This window comes from Calidris pugnax, unplaced genomic scaffold (assembly GCF_001431845.1).
Source record: "Calidris pugnax isolate Ruff unplaced genomic scaffold, ASM143184v1 scaffold133, whole genome shotgun sequence".
Taxonomy (NCBI): Eukaryota; Metazoa; Chordata; class Aves; order Charadriiformes; family Scolopacidae; genus Calidris; species Calidris pugnax.
The window spans coordinates 1,821,025-1,848,069 of NW_015090977.1; the positions used below are offsets into that span (position 1 = coordinate 1,821,025).

A 27,045-nucleotide genomic window follows, 5' to 3' on the forward strand; every position below is an offset into this window, starting at 1 on the left:
CCTGACAGATCTACCACTTACACCCAAAGAAAATATAGACCAAAAAAGATTTTTTTTTTGAGTTCCGATGCCAAAAAGTAGAATCTTAAAGATCTGCTTCTCTGCTTTACTTTTTCTCTTTTTTTTTTTTTAGTTCATTTTCACACCTAAAACTTGCCGGAGCCTGTGGATTTTTCTATTCTTTCCTAGTACAGAAGTGAAGTTTAGAATAATCATTTTGGTTGGCTAACAAGAGTACACTTAACAAACTATACAAACCTACTTTGAAGATTTATTAGCTCATATTCTAATGTGAACACATGAGAAGAAAAGGAGGAGAATTTTTTTTTTTTTTAACAAGAAGTTGAGCAGAGTTCAGCAGGATTGATTCTCAGCAGAACTATTTATATTAAATTTTGAGGCACTGACATACAAATTAACTCCCATGCACATACTAACCTCTTTATATTATAGGCATACACATGCTCTCCACATGTAACTGCCCTTCAGACTGAACTGCTGTTCTCAAGTCAGTTGGAGGACAATAATTTTGCTGCAGTTACACGGAAGTTTAGATAAACCTAAGTAGTCATCATTGATGTAAAAACTTCCATTTGTATTTTTACTCTACCACATAGATTATAACAAGAGTAAAATAAAATAGAGGATAAAAGTCTCTTTTGTATCTCATGGTCTACTTAGGTAATGTACTGCTCAAATTAACAAGGTTATATCTGCATCCATAGCAGCAGGCGTTAAGAAACCTCACCTTACATCGCTATGAAGAACTTGCCATATTAGAGGAAAACAGTGATGGTGTGTTGCTTTTTGAAAACATTTTCATCACTTCTGCTAGGGTTTTTCTCCCTGAAGGTGCAGATACCCCCTGGAGAAAGGCCTCCTCCACTTCAGCTATTGACTTCAGCTCACATAATTTTAGGTCTCAAGTGCAACTTCCAATAAGGAAATAAAGGGACAAGGACTGTTCTTTCGGAACTACAAACAAAAGACTTCTAAGCTATTTTAAAAAAGGGAGTATGTTCTTTCAGCACCACCAGAAAAAACATAATAAATCTGTCTTATCAGACAGTTACTCCTAAAAAGTAGTTTTGTACCTTAGCCCTTAAGTATATTTGAAAACTATTTCCAAAATTGGCTTCATTGTGAGCAAAAGAGGAAGGGCCCGAGATTTCATTTAATATTGGAGAACCATTTAGTTATGAAGTCATCAATCAGAAAATTACTGATTTTTTAAAAAATAAAATTTTCTGTTATGAACTCATTAATTGCAAAGATGCATATGGAATTTCAGTGTGAGATGAATGAGGTACTTAGATGTATCCAATATCAAGTGTGGGAAATAAATTAGAAAACCCTACCCCAGCTCCTCCATTCTTCAGACTGGTGGCCAACTAATATTGGGTATTTTTCCTCCTAAATGGATAAGTATTTAAATAGATAAACCTTACATATAGATTTTTTTTCCGGACTTGATACTGTTTCATGCTAGGCTCATTAAAAAAACAAAACCAAAACCAAAAAACTAACTCTCCCCCAAAACAACCCAAAACTTACAGTTTCAATTTTTGGTCATTTATGTATAACCACTTGCACAAGCCTCTTTATCTGCTGCCTTTTATTAGGAAGGGTGAAGGTGGGGACAGAAATGGTTGAGTTAAATATGAGCACTATCTGTATCAAAGCCAAAGTTTCTCTTTCAGCCCTTGCAAACAAACTGAAACTGGGAACATTACTTCTAATAGGACAATTTGCAGAGTAATAATTGCAGGAATCACTGCTATTTAATGTGCAATACTACGGATGAACAACTTCCCAAGAAATGCCAATGTTTTCTAGTGGATTAAAAGCCAGCCAAGAAGCTCTGATATTAATACAAGCCCTGCAACAGTCACAGCATAAAACAGGGCAAGGTCTCTCAGCTTGAACTTCTCAGTTGAAAAATGAGAATAATGCACCCTGAGTACTGATGGACTGAGAGAGGTGAAAGTTTTTAAAACCACTTGATGCTACAAAAAGCAATGTAGACTTGCAAAGACACAGGAAAAATATTTTTAGAAATGGGCAGTCCAGAAGATCATTAGTGACATTAGATCTTCACTCTCTTTTCACCAGGATAATCCAGTCTGAGGTCTTTATGGGAAGAGGGGGCAAGGAAGCCCTCCAGAAGTGGGTTAAAAAGGCTTTGCTTTTCCTGAATAACACAAAGATAAAATACATCTATGTTTTTACTCTAGAAAAGCTGAACTTGCAAGGCAGTTTCGTTCCAATTTTATTTATTTAACTTCTTTTTTATATGGCATACTGGTTTGAAGTTTTCTAAATGTTCTAATAAGTTCATTTTTTTAGTATCTCTATTTAGCTGAGTGGTTGAAATGTTAAGAAATTGATTTCATTTATCATTGATTTGTTTTTCTTCCTTTTATACATCCATCTGAAAACATTTAAAGAACCCCCTATTTATTAGGTAGCACAACAAGTAGCCACACATTAAACACTGTGTATAAAACCTAGTTATATTGATACCAAATGGTCTGCACTGCAATTAAAAGTGTTTTCAGGCAAACAAACGAATTCCTTCTCAGCTCACCTTCTGCTTCTCTCTCACAAGAGTATATCCTACCCTCTATTCTGACTGGTGAAAAGGAATTTATGAACCTGGTACATTAGGACCATGTTTGCCTTCTAAGCAAAGAGGAAAAACTGGAGTTTTAGCTGTACAGAACTAAGTATTCCCTCCAACTTGTACATGATGCACCTGTATTAATTTATGCAGCTGTTTAGTTACAAGTGTTGCAAGCTGATTGTAAGTCATCAGTATGTGCCTTGTACTGTAAACTGTTATTGTAATAAATTTAATATTCATAAACCATCTATAGACGTCTCTTAAGCCTCTCTCTTATGGGAAAAGCAAAGACAAAACTCAGTCCCAAGAAAAAGCAGAGTATCTGGTCCAGTTTACTACACCAGCAAGACCTCTGACAAAAAGCAGAGGATTTCCCTAGTGTTTGAAGCCTGACCCACTGCTAAATACTCTTTCATTCTATTCCAACTGAAGAACTAACACACATTACATTTGTTTAGACAGAACAGCAAAAACAAACATCCGCAATTGGAGTTAAGTGCTTAGTTACGCTATTAGCTTACATATAAAACTCATTTAATTTCAAGTCTTTGTAAACTGGCAGGCTTGGCATTTAATTTTACTCACATTTTGTCTCATTACAAAGTCTGCTGAACAAAATACTGGAGAAACATCAACCTCAAAATCTCTTTTTTTTAAAGATTAATTCACCTTATCATAGCATAAAAGCGATACATTTCCTACAAAACCAAGTGAAAGAAACCATTGTGAAATAAGTGTTGAAAATGTATTCTAAAAACTACGATGACCATCAGGTATTCTGCTTCCCAAGCTTATTCTTGATTTTGAAACTTTGGACAGAGAGACTGACAAATCTAAAATAGTACGTCCAGTAGAAAAAGCAGGTATGACCATAATACAAGAAAAAAAAGACTCAAACCTTATTTCACACAAGATGCAGTAAAATAACACAAGCATTAAAAAAGACCCACATATTATATACAGTGTGTATCTTACACTTTATTTGTTTCTGTACATCAGGTCCCCAAATCCAAAGCCCACACATAAATACAAAATTCGTATGTCAATATGCATTTAGCTTACAAAACACCACACTATGTACAGAGATTTCCTAGACTGTTATTCAGGCTGTTTTTCTTGCTTTTTTCCTACTTTTAGAGGTCTGCTTTTCATTTTTGAGAGCATCAGTGCACGACAATGACTGCTGCTAAGGGCTGAGAACACCTTTGTTTCAGGAGAGCTGTTTCAGCTGCTGAAAGGAGCAGGGGCTGCCAGGGGAAAGTACTCTCACATTCCGTTATTTAACAATCCCAGGTCTGTCCCAGAATCTTCACAGACCAAGGATGAGGTACTGAAGGACAGGGTGGACTGAGTCAGCCAAATTTAATATTTCAACTCTGTAAACAGACTAAGGGTGTTTATCAACCGATCCATCAATCGATTTCAGAAGTTGCTCTTCTATTATGGCACACAATTTCTTGTGAAAGCAAGGAATAACTAACTAGGATATGTTTTTACTTCTGTACAAGAGTCCGTGCGGCGATGGCTTTTCCTCTTGGTTGAGAGCCCAAGTGTTTTTGTCCACCACAGGGACATTAATCTTCTTCCTTCTCAATGTAAGATTTAGTACTGACACGTGCCATTTGCCTTGCCAAATACCGGTCCCTTGCTGACATCACCGTCTCTTCATTGCTCCGTTTGGCAAATTTGCTCATGCTCTCAGATGGTTTCTGTGCTTGTTCTTTCTCCTCTTTCTCCCCTTCCTCTCCAGCTTTACGTTTCTGCTCAGATAAAATTCCAGAGCTGGATCTTCCCTTCTCATCCACCTCTCTCTCTTTTCCCTTTCTCTCTTTTTCCAGATTGTTCTCTCCATCTTTTTCTAAAGATGTAGGAGAACTTTCCCTCCTCTCTCTGTATCTCTTTTCATCACTACCATATTTCTCTCTCCTCTCCTTCACATGATCTTCCTTTTCTCTGCATTTCTCTCCTCTCTCCTTCTCTCTGTCATTATATCTCTCTCTACCATTTCTTACTCTTTCTTTTTCTCGGTCCTTTTCGGAGCCCTTCTCTTCTCTCTCCTTTGCCTTCCTCCATTCTCTGCCATGTCCCTCTCTCTCTTTTCTTTCCTTCCCCCTTTGTTTATCATCTGGCTCTTCCCTCCTCCTGTAGTTATCTTTAGAACTGTGATCCCCGTATCTGTGTCGGTCTTCCTTTTCCCTTTGGTGATCCTTCTCATGGGTCCTACTTCTCTCATAATCTCTTTCCCTGTATTGCTCATCATTTCCCCTTCTGCTTGGTCTGCTCTCTCCCCTCTTTGCAAGATGATTTGTTGGGGCTTTTGTGCGCAGCTCTTCCTCCACACTGGACGAGCTTGGTGACCTGGAATGCCTCTGGCTCTTGGGAGGTTTAGCCTCCTCTTCACTGCTCACAGAACTCGCCCTCCTTTTCTTTTTCAAAGTTACTTTACTACTTTTGTGTCTCTTATCATCATCACTACTATCAGTTTCTAAGTCAGTATCAGCATCTGGATTATTCTCTTTCTTAACAGAGGGCTCCAGTTTTTGTCCTTCATATGGGCATTTGTTCCTTTGGTTGGATTCATCGTAACTGTCAGGTTTTTCTTCCTTTATCCTACAGGTTTTATGTTAAAAAAGAAAAAACAACATTACACAGCCTGAAATCTCAGACTTTTCTACAAACCGACTTCCGGTCAGGACTTAAGCAAAAGCTGCTGCTGAGAAGTCTAAGAAAACAAATCTAACTGTAGCTCAGCTTCCAGGAATCCAGCGCAACAGATTGTTATTAAGTATCTGTATCTGGTTCATTGGTGAATGCGAGCTGATGAATTTATTGAAAAGAATGACTATGGTTAAGTATCTGTAGCCTCCATCTAAGGAAAAAGACATTTTTGTGTAAGCTTTTCAGCAAGCTAGGCAATTTCACTTTTGCCTTTATTCCTCAAATAATTTTCCAGAGAAGCAAGTTGTATGTGTTGTTGACAGAGGTAAGAACATCGCTTCCATTAGTAGTAGATTTTTTTAATCCAGTATTTCTGAAGATCTCTCTCGTGACTAGAGAGAAATGAGTAGCTGTCAACAGCTCACTGATTCTTAAATACAAAAAGCCGATCCATGGAGGACCAATTTGGGCAGCAGACAGAAAATTTATGCTTTATCCTTCTTCTCTGACTGATAAAGAAATACATGTTCACTCACACAAGCCACGTGTCTCTTCTTTTTAATCATAAAAGCTACAGTAACAGTCTGTGGCAAATTCTTAAGAATCAGCACACATTCTAGTCTGATGAATGTCTGATGAATGCTTCCAAGTATGGTTAGTCGATGAACAATGACTAAAAGTTATGCTGAAAGGTTTGATCATTTATTTAGTTATCCAATTAATTAAAATGACAAGTCAAAGGTGGATCACTTTAAGGTGATGTAAAGTGATGTAAATTCTGAGATGTAAAAATTGAGCTATTCTCTCCCTATAGCCTATTGTACCACCATAAGAAAGAATAAAATTAAAATACACACCAGAGCTTAACCAAAAGCCTTAGAAGGAGCACCATCTACAGCACTACTTCTTCTCCCCATAATTAATTTTATATACAACTCACAAAAGAAACACTTCCTTAATCTGCAAGATTAAGAAACCATCATTTCAAATGATCCATACACAGTATAAAACTACATATTCCCCGAAGATGCTCTGAAAGAAGAACTATTAAAGGAAATGGACAACCAAGTGGGCTGACCATTACTGCTTCTGTTTTTATAAGGAGTTGCAAGTGAATAACGTTGATTTCATCAATAAAAAGACACCACAAAATGCAAAATTCATTTAACCACCTCAGTAGCAATCTTTGTGCATCACTAGACCCAAGCAGGTATTTCTCTTTGGTGAAAGCCTAAGATAGGATGTTTTTCCACACACAGAGGAATAATGCTAATAATGTAAGTCTCAAATAACAAGTGTGCACTCAAATTTCCCATTTTCTGCTTAAATTCAGGAAGCTGTTCTGTTTTTCTGCCAGTCAGTAATTCTTACTTCCCATTTCCTCTATGCTACTTTTCCCAATTTATTTCCAATAAGGTGGTATATCCTTTACTAAACGTAAAATTGAGAATTCCCTTATTTCAGATAGCTGAATAACTTCACTGTGATCACATTCTTCATTTAAGGTAAGAATTTATTTTCTAATAATCTAATCTCAGATCTAGAAGATGTCTTGATGAAAGCTGCAGTTTCTTTATGATGGCAAGCATTTAACTACTGACATCCAGGTTTAAGGCCTATCTCAAGTGAGGTTTAACCTGAATAAATTGTTTCAAAAGATCAGTTGTTGCACATATTTATCCACAGGGCAGAATTTCACCATCTCAACTACATAAATAATTCAGCCTCATCTCATTACTTTACTTTGGAATGTGCATATCTTAAGATTTTTAAATATTCCTACTGGATTTCCTACATATTTGATTAATTTCCTCTTACCACAGCATCAACAGTCAATTAACTTACTTTTTATGAGTCTATAAATGTGGAATAAGTACCAAGTTCAAGACTCACACTCTTCTTAGGAAATTCTTATCACCACGTCATTTCCTATGACTTACCTCCATGCTCATTATTTTACCTTTTGTCTCCCTCATGATTCAAAATATGGAACTAAATGCAGACTGCCAAATATTATGTAAACCAAAGTAAATATAGGATAGAATAATACCAAGCAGTATTACAAGTATGCCTGTCCTCTTGATACTTTTTAGACGGCATCCCTCTCCTGTTTGTTTCTGTCTTGTAGCCTATACGACTGATGATTATTAGACATTTTCCAAATAATTCCGTTAATCAGCCGTATGAAGTAATCAGCTTACCCTACCAGTGTTTTAGTACTCTCTAATTCTTACAGTTCCAGTGAGTCTGGACTCACAAAAAGCCAGAAGTTGGTTTGTATCTGAAAGCCTTCTGGAATTGCATCCTACCTGGCTTCACGGAAGCTGCATTTCGGCGTCTCCTCTTCCCCTACCCTCTGGTTTAAAAGGTGTCTGTAAAATCCACTGAGATCCTTCTGTTTGGTCACATCCAGGTATGCTAAGAGAAAGAAAGGAAGGTTGGATTTACTGTGCCGCAATCACTCATCAGACACAACTCACAATTGGTAGACACCACCAAGACTGCAATCTCCATCCTGGAGGTTTTCAAGCCAAGAGTGGAAAAAACTCAGAGCACCCTGATTTGACCCCACAGGAGACCATGCTTTGAGCAGGAGGCTGGACCAGACCTTCAGAGGCCGATTCCAACCTGATTTCTTTTATGATGCTATATCCTATTCTTTACACCCGTTCCTGGGACACTATATAGAATGTCTGAAGTAAGGATTATAAGCTGTACCCCTTATGAGTCTTCCTTCAACAACTGACCCTTCCTCAAAAATTAAAAGTAGAAACCCAAATAGTAATGACACACAGAGGAGCTTCCTCTGTTCATTTAGTGATGTGTACAAAGGAAAATAATAGACACGTGGGATCTGATTCAGTATCTGTTATCTGGTCCTTTTGATTTTAATTATCTCAAGCCTCACAGAGGGACCGGATGACAATGTTTAAACCATGTACAAGACCATACTTCTTCTTTTTAAGGGGAATTATTTCAGTGTGAATCTCACCCTCGAGAGCTGCCTCTCTTCTTTCTCTTTCCTCCTCCTCAGCCCTTTCTTGCAGCTTCTTCTTATAGGCTGAAGTCACGAAGGCCTCTTTGTGAGCAAACTCTCCTCCTTCCATTTCACGCTCTTTCTGAATTTTTCTCTCCATTCTTTTCTCTTGTTCCTTCTTTCTAATCTCAGCTGCTTTGAGGATATTTTGGATGTATCTGGGCTAAAATAGGAGGTAAAAAAGGTGGAACATTGAGAGATAACGAAGGTGGTTGAGAAAACACAAATTGGGATTGCTGGAAACGTTGAAGAAAGTTGATAATGGAAGAAAACTGACAGAAGCTAGTCTAACATATTCTTGCTGTATCTTACTGTTTGATAGCTATTAGAAATAAACTGTCATTCCCTTTTAGATCACTACCACGGCATGCTTTCCAGTAACAAAAGAGTTTGCTGTATTCAATCAAAACATTCAGCCCATCTTTGACTAGGCTGATTTTTGTTCTGAGTGAAATTAAGTACTTTTTCATTTCTAACCCCGCTGTCTCCTGTCGTGTAACAGCCCTGCCTTCCTATCGCTGTAAAGGAGGGGGAAGCTTCCTTTTATACCCACGTAACCTGACAAGAGCTTTCAAATAAAACAGAGAAAGTGACAATGGAAATATCATTTGTCAGGATAATTTAGCTACGGTTTGAAACAAGGCATTGGGCTGTGGAAATTGGCTCACAAATTACCAACAAAAGTTAATTACTTTCGTCTTCTCACAGTCCTCCAGTAAGCACACTAGTGAGGAGGGACGATTTATGTTCGTTGGCTTAATGAAGGAGTCTTTATTATGACAAGTAGCATTGTTGTAGGGCCCACTGCCTTTAATCCACTTATCCCATTGTAACATTCTCTTCAGAAACATCATAAATTGGGTGGGAAAAGTCATAGTCTGCAGCCCTCCAGAACTCCACTGGATCAGGACTCTGAAGTACCTGATGAAATAACAGTTTTGCCAAAATTCTTGCAAACTACCACCTTACGTAACAGGATTTGAGCACAACACTTGTATGCCCCATGAGAAAATGCATTTGGCAAAGATTAAAAGTTAAGCAGAGTTATTCCAAGCACACAGAGGTAAGACAGACAGCCTACGTTTTCAGGTATCGACCTTTTTGTCATCTTTTCCAGATAGCACTCTGGCATTACTTTCTTTCTTCTTCTGCTGCATTTCATCATAAATACTGTCATATTCATACACTGTAGCATCTTCTTCCAAAGCTTTCTGAATCTCCAATTTAGTCTAAAAGAAAAAAGGAAGAAGATACCAAAAAATGAAGCATGAAATTTTTTACTATTTTCAAACATTTTATTCCTATATTGTAATTTAAACAGATCTATAGTATAAACCTATCCATTAGAACATTAAGTGTAATGTGCATTCTACAAAGTTCTTGAACTGTTCCCCAGGACTGAGATGATGAACAACCAAATCACAACCAGTAATTGCAGTTATAAGAAATACAGGAAGCAAAGCACAACAGTCAGAACAATACTGGAAACTTCTTAATGAGCAAACTGTTCCATCAAACAATATAATTCATTTTTTTAATAAACAGTAAACAACACTTTGATAAATTTTACTGTCTGTTTTCATCTATAGTTTATTCCCCCTCCACAAAGCCTCAAATAATAAATATGTACCAATATAATTCAAATATTTCACAGTTCTATCTCCTGTTTGTACAGTCAAATAGGAAGTAAGAGCTGTTAAACTGTTCAGTTTTTAAAAGCCCTATCAGAAAAAAACAACTACTAGGGGATCCCTTTGAACAGAAGAGGAATGCTGAACAGCAACCATACAAGTTTCTCTCAAGTACATATTATCACCATAAAAAACAACAGCAATGTGTTAAATGCATGATGTGCAAACATCTTTCCTTCCAGCTACGTTTTTTATTGGTCTGGAACTTTTTTAAACATAAAATTCATGTTTCCTCTCTACAATTTATTCCTTTATTACTGTAAAAGGCTCACTGTTGGTACATATTTAAGTATTTTAAAACCCAATACTTTGTAACATTACATTCTACCAGTGAAACAAACTGTTTTGAGAAATTCTAAAAATATCGATGCATTGTATGCCACAAAACAAACTTCAACATGTTGTGTATTTAAGTACTTGCATTGAGTAGACAGAAATTTTATTGTGTTTTAAATTATGACCAGCTCTGTGTTAAATCTCACTCACGCAGCTGTCATTGGGCAGTTTTTCAGCTACTCTTGATCATAGCCAGAAGAATTTCAAAAAAGAACAATGTTGCCCAGAAAAGTGAAACAAAATCTTTGCTAGAGGAAAGGCTCTGAGAATTTCAAGCCAAGTTTTAAATAAAGTCTTGTGCTGCAAAGAGAAATGCAGCAAATTATAAAATTACATAGAATTTTTTAAGGCATAACACTAAGTCTGAAGTTGTATAATTATGTTTCTGCAATTATTTAATAAAAGGGAATGGATGCAATTCCTAATTTGCGAGAGGCATGAAGAGTTCTCACCGCATCTTACCTGTTTCATTGCTTGTTTTTTTAATGCTTCTTTCTGAAGACTTTCACCAACAGATGGCTGTAAGAAGGAAACATTGAAGATATAAAATTAATTACATTGACACAGCTCATACAGTCGTCTCATTACATAAGTCAGTCTCTCACTTCAATAGCATTTTTCTGTAAGTGAGAAAAACTGTAAGTTCGTTCACAAGCATAGAGTGAATCAGCCTTTTGCTGAGGTCTGTGAAAATTGTTCAGTTGCTTTTCCTTTCTCCAACCACTGCCAAAAAGCTGGTAGCAAAGACAGACCTATGGTAATGGTGAGTCTGTTAGTGCAAGAAGTGTGCACATCACAGGCAAAACACCTCGCAATGGACAGCTAAAGCCCGTACTGAAACAAAGTCCTAAGAGAAAGATGCTTGTAAAACACCTACTCACTCCCTAACACTGCAACTATTTCAGGTTTGGCCATAGGAAAACACAGAAAACAACCCCCCCAAATCATCAGAAATTGGAATTATACCCTCCTACCAATTTATGTATCAAAAACTTTTTAATGTTCTTGGCAATTATACGGTTGTGAATAAAGAAGAATAAATGTTCTCGATGAATTTTTCAATTGTATTTCTAATACTCTGTGAAATAGGTGCTACGCAGAACATATACACTTTTCTTCCAGCATGCAAATGTCCTCAGAGACATAGCACTTGTGAGCAGACATTCTTACTGACAATCACATGAAAAAACTGTATTCATAGTAAAAATCAAGTATCCAAAATGATTTTGAAAATTTGATCTGTATCATTAGTTCCTTATTTTTAGAAATAAGAACACTGCCGTCTTGAATAGCATGCATTTCAAACATTATTGTTTAATTTCTCAAGATTAATATAACAGAAAACAGCAATACTAATCTTCCCTAAGAAAAGACATATCCACTACTGGAAACATGTTTTCTAATCATGCTGTCTTTTAAAAAAACCTTTGCACTTTATTTAGTTTTGTCTTTTAATTAGTGTTGAACTAAACTGCATTATCTTTTCTCAACCAATAGATAATACTGTTTATTAAACAAATTCACTATAAATGACAGGACTCATATCCTTGTTTATGTAATTAAATATCTCTTAATCTTAAAAAGCAGAAATAGGAAGGAAAAATCCTTTTGCACTTTGGCAGCTTCCCAAGTTTTGCAACTTTGACTAATACGTGCCCTATATCACATTTATAAAAAAAAAAAAAAAGAGGTTGTGTAATCAGCTCTTAATAAAAAGTGGAAACCAACTAGCAGGGAACTTGGCAGCAGGGACTAGGATTTTCCAAAATCAAACAGAATTAGCGCCATGTAAATTCAAGCAGATCCCCTGAACAAGAAGGCTTTTGATTTCAATTGATGTTTAAAATAAAATAATAACATCCCATGACCCCTCTTTCTTACCCTATTAAAATTTTAACAGATGTGTCAACAAGGAAAAAAAAACAAATGCTTTTCCACAATTTTCTACATGACAGACTGTAAACAGTCCAAGTATTTTTTCACTGGTTAATTTCAGAAAAGAGGAACAAGTTGTGCCACGAGCAGCAGAATTAATGGAGTTTCATTATAGGTGACTTTGTGCCCTCTGTCTCTTTATTTCCCCTCTCACCTCCTCAGACACCCTGCCCGCTTGAGCCAGCAGCTGGGCAACACTGTGTGACCAAAAGCTCACCCTGTGCTGAGCAGTCAACAGCTCCTCCTCACCACAGAGAAAGATTAAACTAATTCTCATCTATGTCTGTCCCTTTACCCAGCTGCCAATGTCCATGAAGAACATGGAATGCATGATCTTTGGGACCTTTGCCACCCAGCAAGGATGGTTAAGATTATTAGAGAGTTCTCAAGTTGTAGAAGACTAACTCACAGGTACACACAGTGATCACCTGTAAGGGATTTTTTTCTGCTATGCAACCCATAAATAATAAAAAGATTGCACACTTCCATGTAGCTTTAAAAAAAAAAAAACACAAACCTTAAAGGTAGTATCTCAGAGGAGTACCAAGTAATTCTAAACTCAGCAAGAGAAGGCGCTAAGGAAACACTGTCAATATTTGGAGATGTACATGTGGTATCACATAACAACATCCACTGAATTTAGTTAGTCAGACCTTTGCTCACTTCCCATAAACATGCCAGGACTTGCTTTCATAAGTGCATTACAATCAGAAAAAAAGGAGACATAGAATATTCAAAATATTGTGTCCTATTCCACTCCAAGTGAGGGACTTAGAGACAAGTAAAAACGGAAACTTGAAAGGACACATATTCCAACTTTTTCTGGTGCTTTAATCACTACCCGCAGACGTAGATAAAATCCATCTCTGCTTTGAAAATGTTAAACCTTGTGGTTAAACTACAGTAATAGAGGGAAAGGCTGATGTGTATTTCCATGGAAGAAAACCCCAGCACAACTCAGTTATGTTCCCCTTCAGTTATACTGCAGATCCCCAGGTAAGGACACAGACCACACTTCAGGCTTTAGGAGGCTGAGCCTGGCCAATGTTGGCAACACTCACAAAGAGCCCACTGTGGTATCAGGGACTACACCCTGAATACTGCAGATCTCTGATTATTTGGACTAGAATTGGATATAGTCTCTTATTTATTTGTGTAGCTGGCTGGCTGGTGGACTGGGGGAAGCGGATAGTGGATTATTTAGTTTAAAACAATCTCCAAGAATCCTGGCTTCGTTCACCTACTATTTACCGCTGGCTTTCAGGAGTGAAGAGCTGATGTTGAGGAATATTTAAAACACTGAACTTAATTTTTACGCTATATGCTTCCTTCTAAAAATGCTACAAAATAGTCAGTATAAACTTCTTACTATAAACAACTATTCTAAATTGGGAGTGGAACATACACCGGCGTTACACAGAAGACCTAGACATCCTCCTCTTGGGGAAGAAGATGGTTCTCTGCTTGACATATTGAGGGGCATCACTGAAGGTCTCCTGTATCAGACACTCTCACACTGGTTTTACAGGAAGGTACCTAACCAGGAAGGAATCTCCCCTGCATTATGCCACAAAGCAAGGGCTCAGTAAAAGACAAAGCAGATGCTGCAGTTCTATTTACAGTATAAGCTTTATTCCACCCAGATATCTGAAACGCTGTTCAGAATGTTTTGTCTGCCTACATGAAATAAACGTGTTGATCTACGAAGATTATATAAACACAAAAGTAATATATAATCCTGGTTATTGTACATACAATTGTAAAGAAGCCCACCTGTGATTTGTTTGTCTAGAGTGGCAGTAAGTTTACAAAAAACAAACACCTTCCCTAATGGTTTATGGTTGACAATTTCCTGTTGTGCTACAAGGCTCTGATAGATGAGAACTTTCCGTCCTTTTGTATTGTTTTTACTTATCAACTGCCCGTTTATTAAAGGCCCTATAAGCTCAGCAATCTGTCTCATGCTTTCTCCGTCCCTGCACTCAAGCTATTCTTCTGAAGCACAAAGCTTATAGTTTAATATTTTCTGCAAGGAGAAAATGTTTTAACCCTATCCTGTGAAACTACATAGAATCCATGCAAATCAAGAAACTTGTAGAAATGAGACTCCATGGTCCACCAGCCCTACGAGACCATGGAAGATAGCTTGTATACAATGGAAAAGGTATAAAAATAAAAAAAAAAGAAAAAAGGGAGTAAAAAATCACCCCGATCTACTAACATTTCTCACTGTCCTCTCCCATTTCTTATCTCTAAACTTCTTTCGGGTTCGTAAGTGCTTGAGATACCTCCTTATTTTTATCCTGCAGGTGAGCACCTCTTCTAAGTTACTCCTTAAAATGTCATCTTTACACTGCTCCTACACAACCAAAGAAGAGGCGTTCAAACGACTGACCAGTGTGGTTGGGTTTGTCTCAGCTTTGTTCAAATAATGACAGAGCATGGAAACAATTTACAGCTTTATACAAAAAGCTCAATTCAAAGTTCAAAAGCAAATACCTAAAAAGGCAATTCCACCAATGAGACAACTAAAACAAGTCCTAGTCTGTCACTAGTATCATTTTCAATGTTGAAGCCGGTTTCCTAGGAAGTTACAACCTTAAATCTGAAGCTGAGAATGTTTTGTGGAAAATGTCACAACTATTTTAATAGATGCTCTCAAATTATACGCCAGATGCCCAACTTGTTTTTCCCCACAAACAAGAAGTACAAGACCAATAAATTCTGACAGAATAGCTATTATTAATGGCGTATCTTGTATTAGCTGCTTAGCCTTCCCCTGCCTCCTAAGGAAAAGCATTTGTGGTTGCTACCAAAACCCCAGGCGTGGCACTTACTGACAGGCAATGTAAGACATCCCTCCAATCCTTTTTTAAAATAAAAAGATGATTCTGCTCTAATATAACCTGTTATGAAAGACCCACGAGGGGGCTTTGACCTTTTACACTGCCCTTTTGAATTCTCCCCCTGCTGCTCTGCAGCAGACACATAAAATAAATTACCTTTGTTTCAAGTGAAATACATTTTAAGGGGAAATGAAAAGCTTCAATGACGTCAGGCAGATTATATGTAGTTTGATTTTAATCTCTCACTACAACCATCTATTTTTAACTGGATGCACAGAAAAATATTTGACCAAACAGCAACTGCAGGATAATTTGGAACTCTAGTTTGTGGCCCATGTGGGTAAGTCTCAGAAAGGCTGAGACTTGACTCTGCTCACTTTGTTCTCCTCACATCAGAGGAGGAATCTCAGGTTGTGAGATCTTTGGATTCGTTACACTTTGGTATGAAAACATCTTAAAATACACTACTTACACTCCCATGCATATGCATTTAGCAGTGATTTGTTAAGGCTTGCCCTCATAGAGACCTGCATCACCCAAGTACAGCCTGCACATGGATGATCACTAAATGTATGTGAGACTCAAGCCTTCACGGGGGAAAAATAAAAAAAATCAAGTCAGGCAACAGATTCATCTCAATTCACACACTAAACCAGTGATGGCTACTAGCAGGAGATTAAGAACATGAAAAACAAGTCACATACTTTCCCTGCTTTCCCTGGAATTCCCTTCTGGTTTCCAGAAACCCGGAGTTTAGGGACTTCCTGAACTGAAGGATGCACCTGGACCATTGTTTGACACCAAGAGCATCCCTTAATTTGACTAATCCATTTCTGAATCCATTTATATTTTTGGTCATGCCACAATATCCTGTAGCAATGAGTTCCACAATTTAATTAGACATTGCATGCAGAAAAATCCCCCATCTCCTTTTGTTTAGATTAAACCAGTTACTTGCCAATTCCATAATACACCCTACTGGTCATATTATGAGAAGTGCCAAAATGCCTTTACTTTCTCTGAATCATTCTTGATTTTACATACATCCTCTTGAGTTATTCCTCTCTTCTTCCTTCTCCTCAGTAATCTAAGAGCCCATTTAGTCTACTTAGTCTTACTATGCATGAAAACTGTTGCAGAAACTCTGCATCATCAATACTCATCAGTCCCCCAATCTTTTTTTTTTTCAGTTACATTGTATCTGTCGCAAAGTGGCAAAGTGAACATAAGGATCCGTAACCAAAAGCAAAAATCTGAGACTACAACAGGATATAGTTGCTTGGTTTTAGTTTCTTCCTTTGTGCCTGCTTAAACACTTGATTTATCTTTTAGATGGTCACTGAAAAAAACCAGCAAATCAAGCTGATACGTTCACAGAACTATCCACACTGACTCCACGATCTCTCTCCTGAAATTAGCACCTACTTTTTCAGCTACATTTTATATCCTGTAGCAACAAATCAGTTTTGAAAGGCTGATATGGTACAGGAATGTATGCTGGGTAATTCTGATACAATCAAAAACCAGAAATTCTATCTGCTGTACCACAGAGATATTTTCAACTGAATTCCAAAGATAAAATAGAATGTGGAACCGTGCACTGGGAATGCTGACAAGCCACCTCTGAAAACACAATGCATGAATAAGGGAATAATGTTTTTGGAGAAAATGGATATATCACAAATAACAATAAGCCAGAATGCAAACATATTTCTAACATATCATAGTTTGTTGCTGTAACATCTACTCTCTACAACAGGCTTTCCTAGGTGTAACAACCTTCCCCCCAGCTTTTAAAGACAACTCCTCATTATGAAGGCAAATAATTCAGACTTATACTGGCTAGGAGCAACTGGAATCAGCTGGTTTACTTCTTCCCAGTCAACACTGTATTTAAAGAAAATTTCCATTCCAGATGTTTGGTTTCTTATGAAATAAATCAAAGACCATCTTCATCAGCAACTAATATCCATAATGTACTTAGCCACAGCAAAAAAACCTTTCAAATTCCTTCAGCAGGCTACAGGCAAAATCTTAATGAAATACGCATAGTAACGCTTAAAAAAAAAAAGGGAGCAAAAGTTTGGTATCTAATATATAATCACAGACCAAGTCAGGTGTGCAGATTTCCCAGCACAAACTTTATTAGAGTTCAGTTAAAAATACATAATCTCCAGACATTTGAGATGTAGTTCTGACTGATAAGGTAGCAGGCAGGAAATGAAACCCCTCCCAAATGCTGCTCCTTATCTTGAAAAGCTCTGAAATTATTATTGAACTAATAAAGTAATTTTGCTTTTTTAAAAAATGATCTTCTTTGATAAAAGCAGTTATGAGATTATTACTTTTTGCTGGGCATGTACCATACTGATGAGCATGACAACTTTTGAGAGTCTTTATAGCAGACTCCGGTAGCGAATCTGTCAGAAATGAAAGGGAGGACACTTGATCTGTTAAACTGGAAGTTAGCAGACAGCATCATACACTATTCTTCTTAGAATTACTAGCATTCATTATTTTGCTTTAATGTTTTGATACTAAAGAAAAATAAGAAATGAAAAAACACAAGATAGCTCCATACTCAAGAAGGTTCCCAGTCCCACCGTGCGATGTTTAATGAGAATAGATTAATTCAAGCTCGTTCTTGGGATCTGGAAAATGTGGGGTCAGTCCCTTAACGTAGGGAAAGACACCAAATCCCAAATCGACAGGGAAAGAGCTCCTGCCATTGAGGACAGTGGATCCACTGTCAAGTCTCTTAGCTGTATGTAAAGGAAACCCTCTCCTTAGAGACACAGTGCCAGCTCTGAGCTCAAGTGGAGGGACACATGTCCTGAGAGGGCTGGGGACAGCAGCTGAGTGAGGAAAGAGATGGGATTTAAGACATGTTCCTGTCCTCTGTGTTTCCTGTGAGTCCTACACACTGCGAAGCTACCAGCTTTAATTCCCCCCAAAATTCTGGTTTAGAAGTTAGGTTTCTGTAAGGTATCCTAGCTAGGATGCCCCCCATCCTCATAGCAGAACATCCAGAAGTGGAATTGTTACAGTGTACAGCACCCTCTACTGGGGCAGGTAGAAAGCTATTATTTTGAAGGTAATACTGAAAAAAAAAAATAAAATGAAAGGAGACTACAGAAAAGATCACTATCAATATCATGCAATACAGTCATACATCACAGAGCTATCAATAAACTCTGGGATCATAGAAAAACTGTGTATTGTTCAATATGACAAGTATTGTGAGTACTTTTAGAATTACATTAAGTCGGCATTACTGGCCTTTTTTTGTGTTTAGAACTTTTGGGTTGTACATCTTTGCTTTTGTTTACAGTGAGTCTGAATATCATACATCAGTCATACCAAATTTGGGTTGAATGTGCTAAAGGATAAAATACACTTAACAACTACACTTTAAAGTCAGTATCTGAGGAACAACTGTTGATTACTACTGTTTTTCTATTTGCAGATATATTTACCAGTGGTAGCCAACAAATTTCTATATGAGCTAGATACTGTTAATGTTTGCAAACAGGTCTCTACACATGATGAACTTTTGGAAGAGTTGACAGGAAGTAACAAACAATCAAGTCATCACTTCCTTGTGACTTGCACTAAAGAAAACACAGATCATATTTCACACCCAAACCCAAAATGATGGTACGTATCTTAGCAATACCACCATAAGCTGATGCAGGCATTAAGGGTTGTTAACAAATAATTTGCAAAAGATAGGGCAAATTGCAGAAGAAAATTGTTGAACTGACCTCTTCATCAGAGTCATCGTCAAACACTGAGAGTTTCTTTGAAACAAGATTTTTCTGTGGCAATTTTTTGGGCATAATGAGCCCATATCTAGAGAAAAAAAAAAAAGTTACCTTTAACATTAGTTACAACAAAACACATAGCACGTTCCAAAACAAAAAATGTTTGCTATTTTAGAAAGAAAAGATCAGCATCAACATAATGTACCAAGTATAGCTCTGTGCACTCAGCCTTGACAGCTCCTCCTATAGCTATTGCTGTCTTTTTCTGTGCAAAGTTTCTGGATGCAATAATCTTCCTAAATTAGGCCATAAATTTCTCTCATCTAGAGTTCTCCAAGTGATTTTTTTTTTCTTTCTTCCTCTGAGAAGTAAGAAATTACTACTATTTGACCTGCAGAGATTTAGTCTTACTCTACACCAGATGCTATCCTGTAACTATGTTTGCTGTGGCAATGTAAACCTCCAACCCACAAATACAGCTATGGCAAAAGACAAGATTTAGAGTCAGTTTATGCCATGCAGAACTCTTCTGCTGACACTGCCAACCTCTGTGCTCAGAAACACTTCCTAGGGTTTTGGTCTTGATCACTAAATCAGGAATTTCTCCCCCACCTGCCCTTCCATGACTCCATCACCAAGTAAATAGTCCGTCACAGCCCGTAGCGTTGGGCTGGGGAACTCCACGATGCCGTGGGCCACTACATGCTCATTGTGACGAACTATTTGCTTCCGTCCGCTCCGAACCCGCTGCCCAACAGCCCCGGCTGCGCGGAGCCGAGAGGCCACGGCCGCCCCCCGGCCCTGCCTGGGCCGCGTTCGGGGAGGGGGGGGTGATGGCGGCTGACACACAGGGGGTTGTGTGGGAATCCTGTGGAGATTCTACTTCCTAAGAGTCCAAACTACCCCCAGCAACACCGTAGCGGCCTGCGATGCCTTCCCACTGCTTCGGGTTTTGTTTGTTTGTAATAAACTCAGGGTACACGGCTCACACACACCGGCCGGGACGAGCGAGCCCCCTCCTGCGGCCCAGCCCGGCCCGGGGGTTCTGTCAGAGCTCACCCCGGCCCAAGGCAGGGCCCCGCCTGCGCCCGCCCTCAGCGGCGGCCCCAAAACCTCCCCAGCCACACCGAGCGGGGCTCGGTCGGACCCTCCGCCCCGAGGAGCCCGGCGGCGGCGCGGCAGAGCCCCGCATCCCCAGCTCCACCGTCACTCACTGCTTGCTCAACGCCGCCATCTTGTCCCGGCCGCTGCCGTCGCCGCCGCCAGGTAGAGCCGCCGGCCGTTCTGCGGCCGCAGATTCCTCGCGCCTCAGACGACCCACCTCAACCCCTTCCCTGCCCACCCCGGCGGCTCCCGCCGAGCCGCGCCGCGATCCCGCTCCCCAAAAGAAGAGGAGAGCGGGCGGAGAGGGACGGAGGTGGGCGACGAGGTTTTTTTAGCGGCCCGTTGGCGAGTGGCGAAAGTGCCGATAGGGAAAAGGCTATTGAGGGCGGCTCGCGGCGTCCTCAGGGGAGACGAGCCCGGCTGAGCCGAGCCGAGCGAAACCGAAAGGAGCCGAGCCGAACCGAAAGGAACCGTAAGGAGCCGAGCGGCGGGCAAGGCCTGAGGCGGACACGGGTCCCCGCGGCCACCGGTTGCCAGGGGAGGGGGGTGAGAAGCCACCCTGTCCCCGCCAGCCGTCACCTGCCTGGAGACGTCGCTTGTTGGCGACTAAAAAAAGAAAGAGGAGTTTAATTTCCCAAAATTTTATTAAAAGTGTGATTTCGCCAACAGAAACGTTATTGGAAAGATGAAATCTTGCCACCGGCGGTGCAGTGGGCTGTAATCTCAAGCTGTATCCCAATAAGAAAGCTTTATTTGTTATATTAAAAACGTGGAGCTTTTCTGCAACACATTAAGAAAAACTTCACAAAATGCTGATTAACAACCTTAAGTTAAAATTATTCCTAAAAAGTAATTTAAGGAGACTTGAGTCTTGAAAATTTTTGCTGCATCATTGACGAGCATTGTAGCTTGGTGGTTACAAACACATCCCTGCCTCTCTTTCATCGGGATTAATTTAAAAAAATATATATTTACTCAGGCTTTTAAAGTCTGGTAGATACACCAGTGAAATTGTTTTCTTTAATGCTTTTATTGTTTTTTTCTTAATAATCCCTACCAGACATCCTACCATCTTAACAATAAATACTTAGTAGCTATGCATAGAGAAGAAAAAGGCATAAGAAGAAAAAAAGCATAAGAAGAAAAAGATAATTTAATAAAAGCTGTCAGATACCAGAATCACGAAAGTTAGATGAACAATTAAGAGATGTAACTGGAGGCACACTAGAACTGGACTCCAAAAGGGGCTAAAAGGAAGCTTTTTTACCATGTGGGCTGCTCGTGCCCTGGGCTAGTGCCAGGCAGGTGTGCACCCAGTGGCCCAGGAGCTGGGTTGGCCACCAGCCCTGATGTTCCGTCTCCGCTCTGTGCTCCCCTGAAACAGAGAAGAAAGGGAACTCCCAAAGCCAAGTCCAACCTGTGACCCCGTGTTGCCACCAGACTGAGCAGAGAAGATCACCCCAGCAGTGGAGCCCCCCCGAGTCCAGCAATTCCACCCTGGACAATGGTGATGCTTTGAAAAGCAGACAGTATTATCGTCACAGGAGCACAGGAGTTATAATTTCTTTTGTATTGTGGCAGGTCCCCTGTTGTACAAAGTGCTCTGCTATATTGTAATGTAATGCTAAACATCTAGTAATTAAAAATGTAAAGAGAACAGTGATTTTTTTCCCAAGCTCAGAATTGATTTAAGAGTAATTATCCTTCAAAGCTCTTTTACTAAATGCTATTAAAGGTCACCACAGAATCATACCATTAAAGGTTCCTCTGTTGATAGTGTAGGTTGTTTTGTGCTCTGTTCTATATTGCAAGTACACTTATATGGAATATATGGGCGTTATGTGATGTTCATTTTAACGGAATTCCTGTAATTGTGAGTTATACCTGTGTTCACACTGCTGCTCTGACACTACTCTCTGAGAATAAGTTCCATGCTGGGAAACCAACCTTTTGTAGCACACCAACAGTTCACCAAAGCTGTATTCTTTCTAGTTACACCTGTATCCCTAACCAGAGGAAGATTGGATGCTCTAGGCCTGCTTCGTTTTTTCTAGTGAATTAGTTTAATATATATGAGAACACATGAAAAGGAACTGTGACATTAAGTGTTCAGTGTTCATCAGCAGGCAGGGTATGTGGATAAATATCCCCAGCTAAATTAACAAGTCTTGTCCACATTTGATTTTTAACAGACCTCTCAGACTGGCATTAGATCATCAAGGGAGAGATCTCATCAAGAACGAGTAATTTATTTTTCAGAGATATTGCAAATAATAATAGCCTCTTGACTGCTCTGGCACCAAAAAAAGCTCACATTCATTAAAGGAGAGAAAGACAGACTGAAACCCACTCCTGTATATGGCCAGTGAGTGTATTAAGTACCTGGCAGATGGTGTTTACAAAGAGGAGGGCTCACACTGTCCGCCCACAGTCGTGTTGCTGTTTGGAGCTGGGTCAGTCTCTTGGGCAGGGCAGGGTGGTCTGAGGAAGATTTACTTGCCAAAAGAACCATCATTCTTAATATGTCTTTACATATTACTTGCCAAAAGAACCATCATTCTTAATAAGTTTATCTGGGGGTTACAATGAGCTCACTTGTTCTGGTCAGTTTCAAAGCTGATCTGCTCCCTTTTCCTTAAGGCAGTGAAATTTGATCCTAAATTTAACAGGATGACTTTTATTGACCAAAAAAGACTGCAGATATTTAGGAACCCTATCTGTTGTTTAATCTGTTGTGATTCAAAGTTAATTTCTGAAGTAAGGACCTTAAAAGCACTCAGTTGAAGGTTGCTGCTGACACTGTTTCATTACTGAGCCATGCCTGGTAATCTCACAATTAGTTGATGAGATTTACCTGTGATGCAGGCCAGCAGCAGCTCTGCTTGAACTTGCACAGATGCAGCAGTTGGATCAAAGCAATAAATCTCCTGAATCAAATTGTCATCAAGTTTCTGCAATGCAGAGAACAAAAGGAGTCAGGTGGGGGTGAAGAACTTAAAAGAGGGGTTACAGAATTAAAGATGACAAAGTCAAGCATATAGGAAATGTGTAAGTAAGGAATTATTTCACTGCCAATTCACCTTTGACAAATTCCACCATATCTTCTTGGGAGAAGAAGAAGAGAAAACAAAATCTCAACATTTTGAAGCCTCACCAGTTTACACTGACTCCAGTTTTCAATCTCCTCCGAGTCCTTCCAGTTTGGATGGAGAAGCAACAGCACAGCCTTAACTGTGTTATGTACCAGAGCTGGAGGTTCTACGTAGCTCTTCATTTCAGCAAAGCTCTCAGCATCAAGTTTCTGGATGCACTCGCGCAGGTCCTGCAGCATGAACTGGTGGAACAGAATCCCTGCATGTCTTGAATTTGCCACATGTTCTGCCTCTGGAATGAAAAGCAAACTTTTTAAGAAGTTTCTCAGAAACATCTTCTACTGGAGACTTATTGACTGAAAGGCTCTGCCCTCTTTATGATTAACTCTTTGTCTCCTTGACTGAGTGATCGGTTTGTATACAGCCCAAGTATCCCATGAAACTTCTAAAAATGGGTAAGTAGTTGAGGAGGAGACAAAATCTGCCTCAGAGGCAAGCAGAGGTCCATGAAGGATTCAAGCATGCAGGTAATTCTGGAACTGTGACATTCAAATTCTTTTGATCTTAGTTGGGGCGGGTCTGAGGAGGACATGCTAGATCTCTGAAGGCAACAAAGTACCTTGCTTCACACCTTTGATTTCAGTGGAACTCGGGCACAAAAAAATCCTGTGAACTAGAGCCAAAATCTAAACATTCTGTTTAACTTAAGTTTGCTCAGGAGTAGTCTACACGTACCAAAGGTTTGTGTTTGTCCTTCTATATTTGTAGGAATTATATTTTAGATGTGGTTTTACTGAGATTCACCCCTAAAAAATCAATTTTGGCTCTGTATGCACAATACCCAGTACATCGGTTGGTTCCTCTGAAGACATCTTCAGTATCTCAGAGCAGGCAGCTTGGGCCACCTTCAGCATTTTCTGCAGGTCTTTGTGTTCATGAGGTGGTAATTTCTGGTGGTGTCCAATGCTGATATCAAATAACCCAAAAGCTCGTCCTGAGAGGTCACGGAGAGGTACCGCAATGTGCTGTTCTCTGCAGACAGAAGCGTGAATGACCGCTGAACTGTCTGTGCACTTGAACAGGTAATCTCTGAAATAAGAGGAAAGAGAGGAAAATTTAACAGGCTTTAGCATTCTGGTTTCTTTTGGTAATTTACTTAGCGTATTTTAGTAAGATGCTGTTCATCTCTTGTTGTTAAAACAAAGGTATTACCTTACTAAGTCATTGTTTATTTCCTTGAACTGAAATATGCACAGCTTTACGTATCATTCAAGCCATATACAACAAGGAGAAAGTAGCAGTGTGGAACACCATATTGCTTAGCTAAAGTGATTGCTGAAAATCATAAGAATTTAACAAACCTTGCTTTAAAGGCAGTTTCCTGTTTATAACTGTGTTGACATTTGTTCTATAGAGTTTTATAAAAAGTAAAAACATCTGCTGGAACAGCAAATGGCTCTTCAACCAACTCTGACAAGGGTGATATGCTTAAGGGACAAGTCTGTGAGGATCTTGGCAGTGGAAGGAAACAGATAGTTGAAGGAAATGAGACTAATATAGCCAGGAAAAAAGACAGATTATTCTAAAGAGCAAAATAGTTCATTGTAGGCTCTAATCCTGCAAACCTTTCATAAGAGACGTAGAGCTTGCTTGGCAGCTCAGCTGGTAAGCATTAAGTGGGAAGTTAAGTTTTTGCAGGTCTAAACTCAGAGAGAAAATACTCCTCACCCCTTCATAACTCAGTATCAAATACACATGCACAAGAAGCCTTGATAGCAAGAGAGATACAGACAGACCCTCTTGCAGGGCTGCATTACTGTGGGCTTTGTGTAACGTGGATCAAGCCTGATGCTGATTAGAGTCTAGGAGCAGGGGTGACTCATTTGGTTGCAGGTGCTGGAGCCTACCTTAAGAGGTTTTCTTTCCTGAGGAGAAGCTCAGGAGAGCTATGAATTTCTTTTTGTCCTGTATTCTCTTTAGTAACCATCTTTCGCAGAGCATAGTCGCATGTCTGCAAGAGAGAAGAGGGAGGTTTAGCTGCATCCAAGAAAGGAACAGCCCTTTTGAAGCTTGGAAAGGGAAGAAACTATTTCTTAAAGGAAACTCCCATGCACGTTCAAGTGCAATGGGATGGTTTAAAGTCACTTCCCAACAATACTTGGGTTTATTCCCAGGGTATATTGCTCAAGATGCATGAAGAATGTGCCCTAGACCTCCCTCAACCAGACTATTTAATCCATCCCCAGGTTCCACACTGAGAAACATCCACGGGCCAAGAAGAGGTTCCCCTTCTTTTTCCCAGTCCTCTTTCTTGTGCCATGTTTGTGTCAGTGTGCCTTGACATGTGAAAAGCACAGAGGGGAGCAAGTGACCTGGCTATCAGGCAGCTAACAAGGGAGCAGTGCAGAGCCTGGAATGACAACAGAAAGCTGCCAACATAAACCATGCTTATCAGAGGAAGCAGCTGAATTATGGCTACAGCAGATGTCATGCAGACTTTGTGATGACACAGGATCAGTCCTAAATATTGCATACCCTTTTCATCTCCTTAACTCACTTGTATGTGAATTGACAAGCTTCCCAGGGCCCCAGTGCCTGCTGAACAACTGGAATATGATCTGCAGGGAGGGGGGGCTGCCTTTACAAGCTGGCTAATTGGTAGCAGCCACTTCCTGAGCTGTATTTATGTCTTGGTTGCTGATGTTTGTTCAGAATAAAGAGCTAATATATTAGCTAGAACGTTCTATTTTATTTTTTTTTTTTTATAAAAGAGTATAGTTTTGACATGTGCAGAATCTCCATACATTCTGTAATTCTCCAGTAATCTGCATACCTTGTCTTTTCCAGGCTCCACCAGGTATGTAGTAACAGTGTGGATGCTGGGTGCCCTGGGATACAACCAGTCCAGAGCAGTAACAGTCATTTGTAGGACATTTTTCAGTGTGTGGACATGATGGTAGGCTTTGCTGAAGGCATGAGAAACTCCCTGCAAAAGCAGAATTCTCCAAATGAGCTAGACAGTTCTATATGATTTGGGAGAAAAAAAAGCTGGGGAAACGGTCATGCAGCAAAATGGTTGTAACAAATTACTTTAATCAGAACTTGTAAAGCTGAAAAGTGACTGTGGAATGTCCCTTATCAACTAATGCTCTAAAACTCCAGCAAAACAGCAGAACAGCGAAGTTCTGAACTGGACAAAAGTTGTTGTTCAGTGGAGAGGTGACCGGTAACGTTGGCTTACTGCGCCCCCTGCTGCCCAGACGGTGCAGCTGCATCTCAAAGAGCATCTCTGAGGAGCATCCCAAAGAAATCCAAACTGCTGTTGCTTATAATTAGTCCCCCATGTAAAAAGTAAGGTTTTTGTCACTTTATGGAAACATAAACAAATACGAGGTGCAGAGCTTCAGGAAATAAAAACTACTATATTTGGGCTCTGCACGAAAGTGCAATTAATTTACTAGTCAGGAGAAGCTTGAATAAATTATTGATGAAGTGATACCTGGCAATCAATTACAGATAACATGCTAATCAGTATGATATTGATAAGGTGTTCTGTTCACACCACTTTCACCATATACTGTAAAAAGAGGGCCACAGTTCTTGTCTTAGTTGTACATCTTATTTTTACCTAGAACAAAGATGTAAAATTCAGGTGGTCCCTACACAGCTTTTTGAAGAGCGGTCTAAAAAACTGCTTTCTGATGGTGCCCACCTGATAGAAACTGATCTCATGGGTCAGAAAGATGGTTTTCTCACACTGGTCCCGAAGAGTGTCAACTCCTAGAATGCCAAAGACTCTCCAGTGAGCATCCTGCAATGGCAGTACCAGGAGTGAACCTTTTCTCTCCTCCACTGGGCGGTCATAGTTCCAGAAGTGGATATTTCCATGGAGCTGAACTCTTGGAACATGGATTGGCTTTCCTTCTTCAACAGCTGTGAAGCTGAACAATAAACTTATG

At 39.5% G+C, this 27,045-nt stretch overlaps 2 protein-coding genes across 2 annotated transcripts in view; both read right to left on the bottom strand.

Annotated features, from left to right (window-relative positions):
- Positions 1-3,581: 3,581 nt before the first annotated feature.
- On the bottom strand, positions 3,582-20,169 carry NSRP1 (nuclear speckle splicing regulatory protein 1). Its single transcript, XM_014953398.1, has 7 exons — positions 20,105-20,169; positions 18,891-18,978; positions 10,808-10,864; positions 9,416-9,547; positions 8,274-8,481; positions 7,591-7,699; positions 3,582-5,233 (listed from the first exon to the last, which is right to left on the bottom strand). The coding sequence occupies exons 1-7, from the start codon at positions 20,122-20,124 to the stop codon at positions 4,198-4,200; spliced, it is 1,650 nt and encodes a 549-aa protein (XP_014808884.1). The 5' UTR covers positions 20,125-20,169; the 3' UTR covers positions 3,582-4,197.
- Positions 20,170-20,624: 455 nt separating this feature from the next.
- The window catches only part of EFCAB5 (EF-hand calcium binding domain 5), a 35,947-nt gene continuing 29,526 nt past the window's right edge, over positions 20,625-27,045 (bottom strand). The window contains exons 17-23 of the mRNA XM_014952992.1: positions 26,799-27,027; positions 25,920-26,072; positions 24,994-25,097; positions 23,928-24,175; positions 23,149-23,378; positions 22,849-22,945; positions 20,625-21,369 (exon numbers count right to left, since the gene is read on the bottom strand). Coding sequence (XP_014808478.1) covers positions 21,242-21,369; positions 22,849-22,945; positions 23,149-23,378; positions 23,928-24,175; positions 24,994-25,097; positions 25,920-26,072; positions 26,799-27,027 — 1,189 coding nt within the window. The 3' untranslated portion in view covers positions 20,625-21,241. The remainder of the gene's footprint in view (positions 21,370-22,848; positions 22,946-23,148; positions 23,379-23,927; positions 24,176-24,993; positions 25,098-25,919; positions 26,073-26,798; positions 27,028-27,045) is intronic.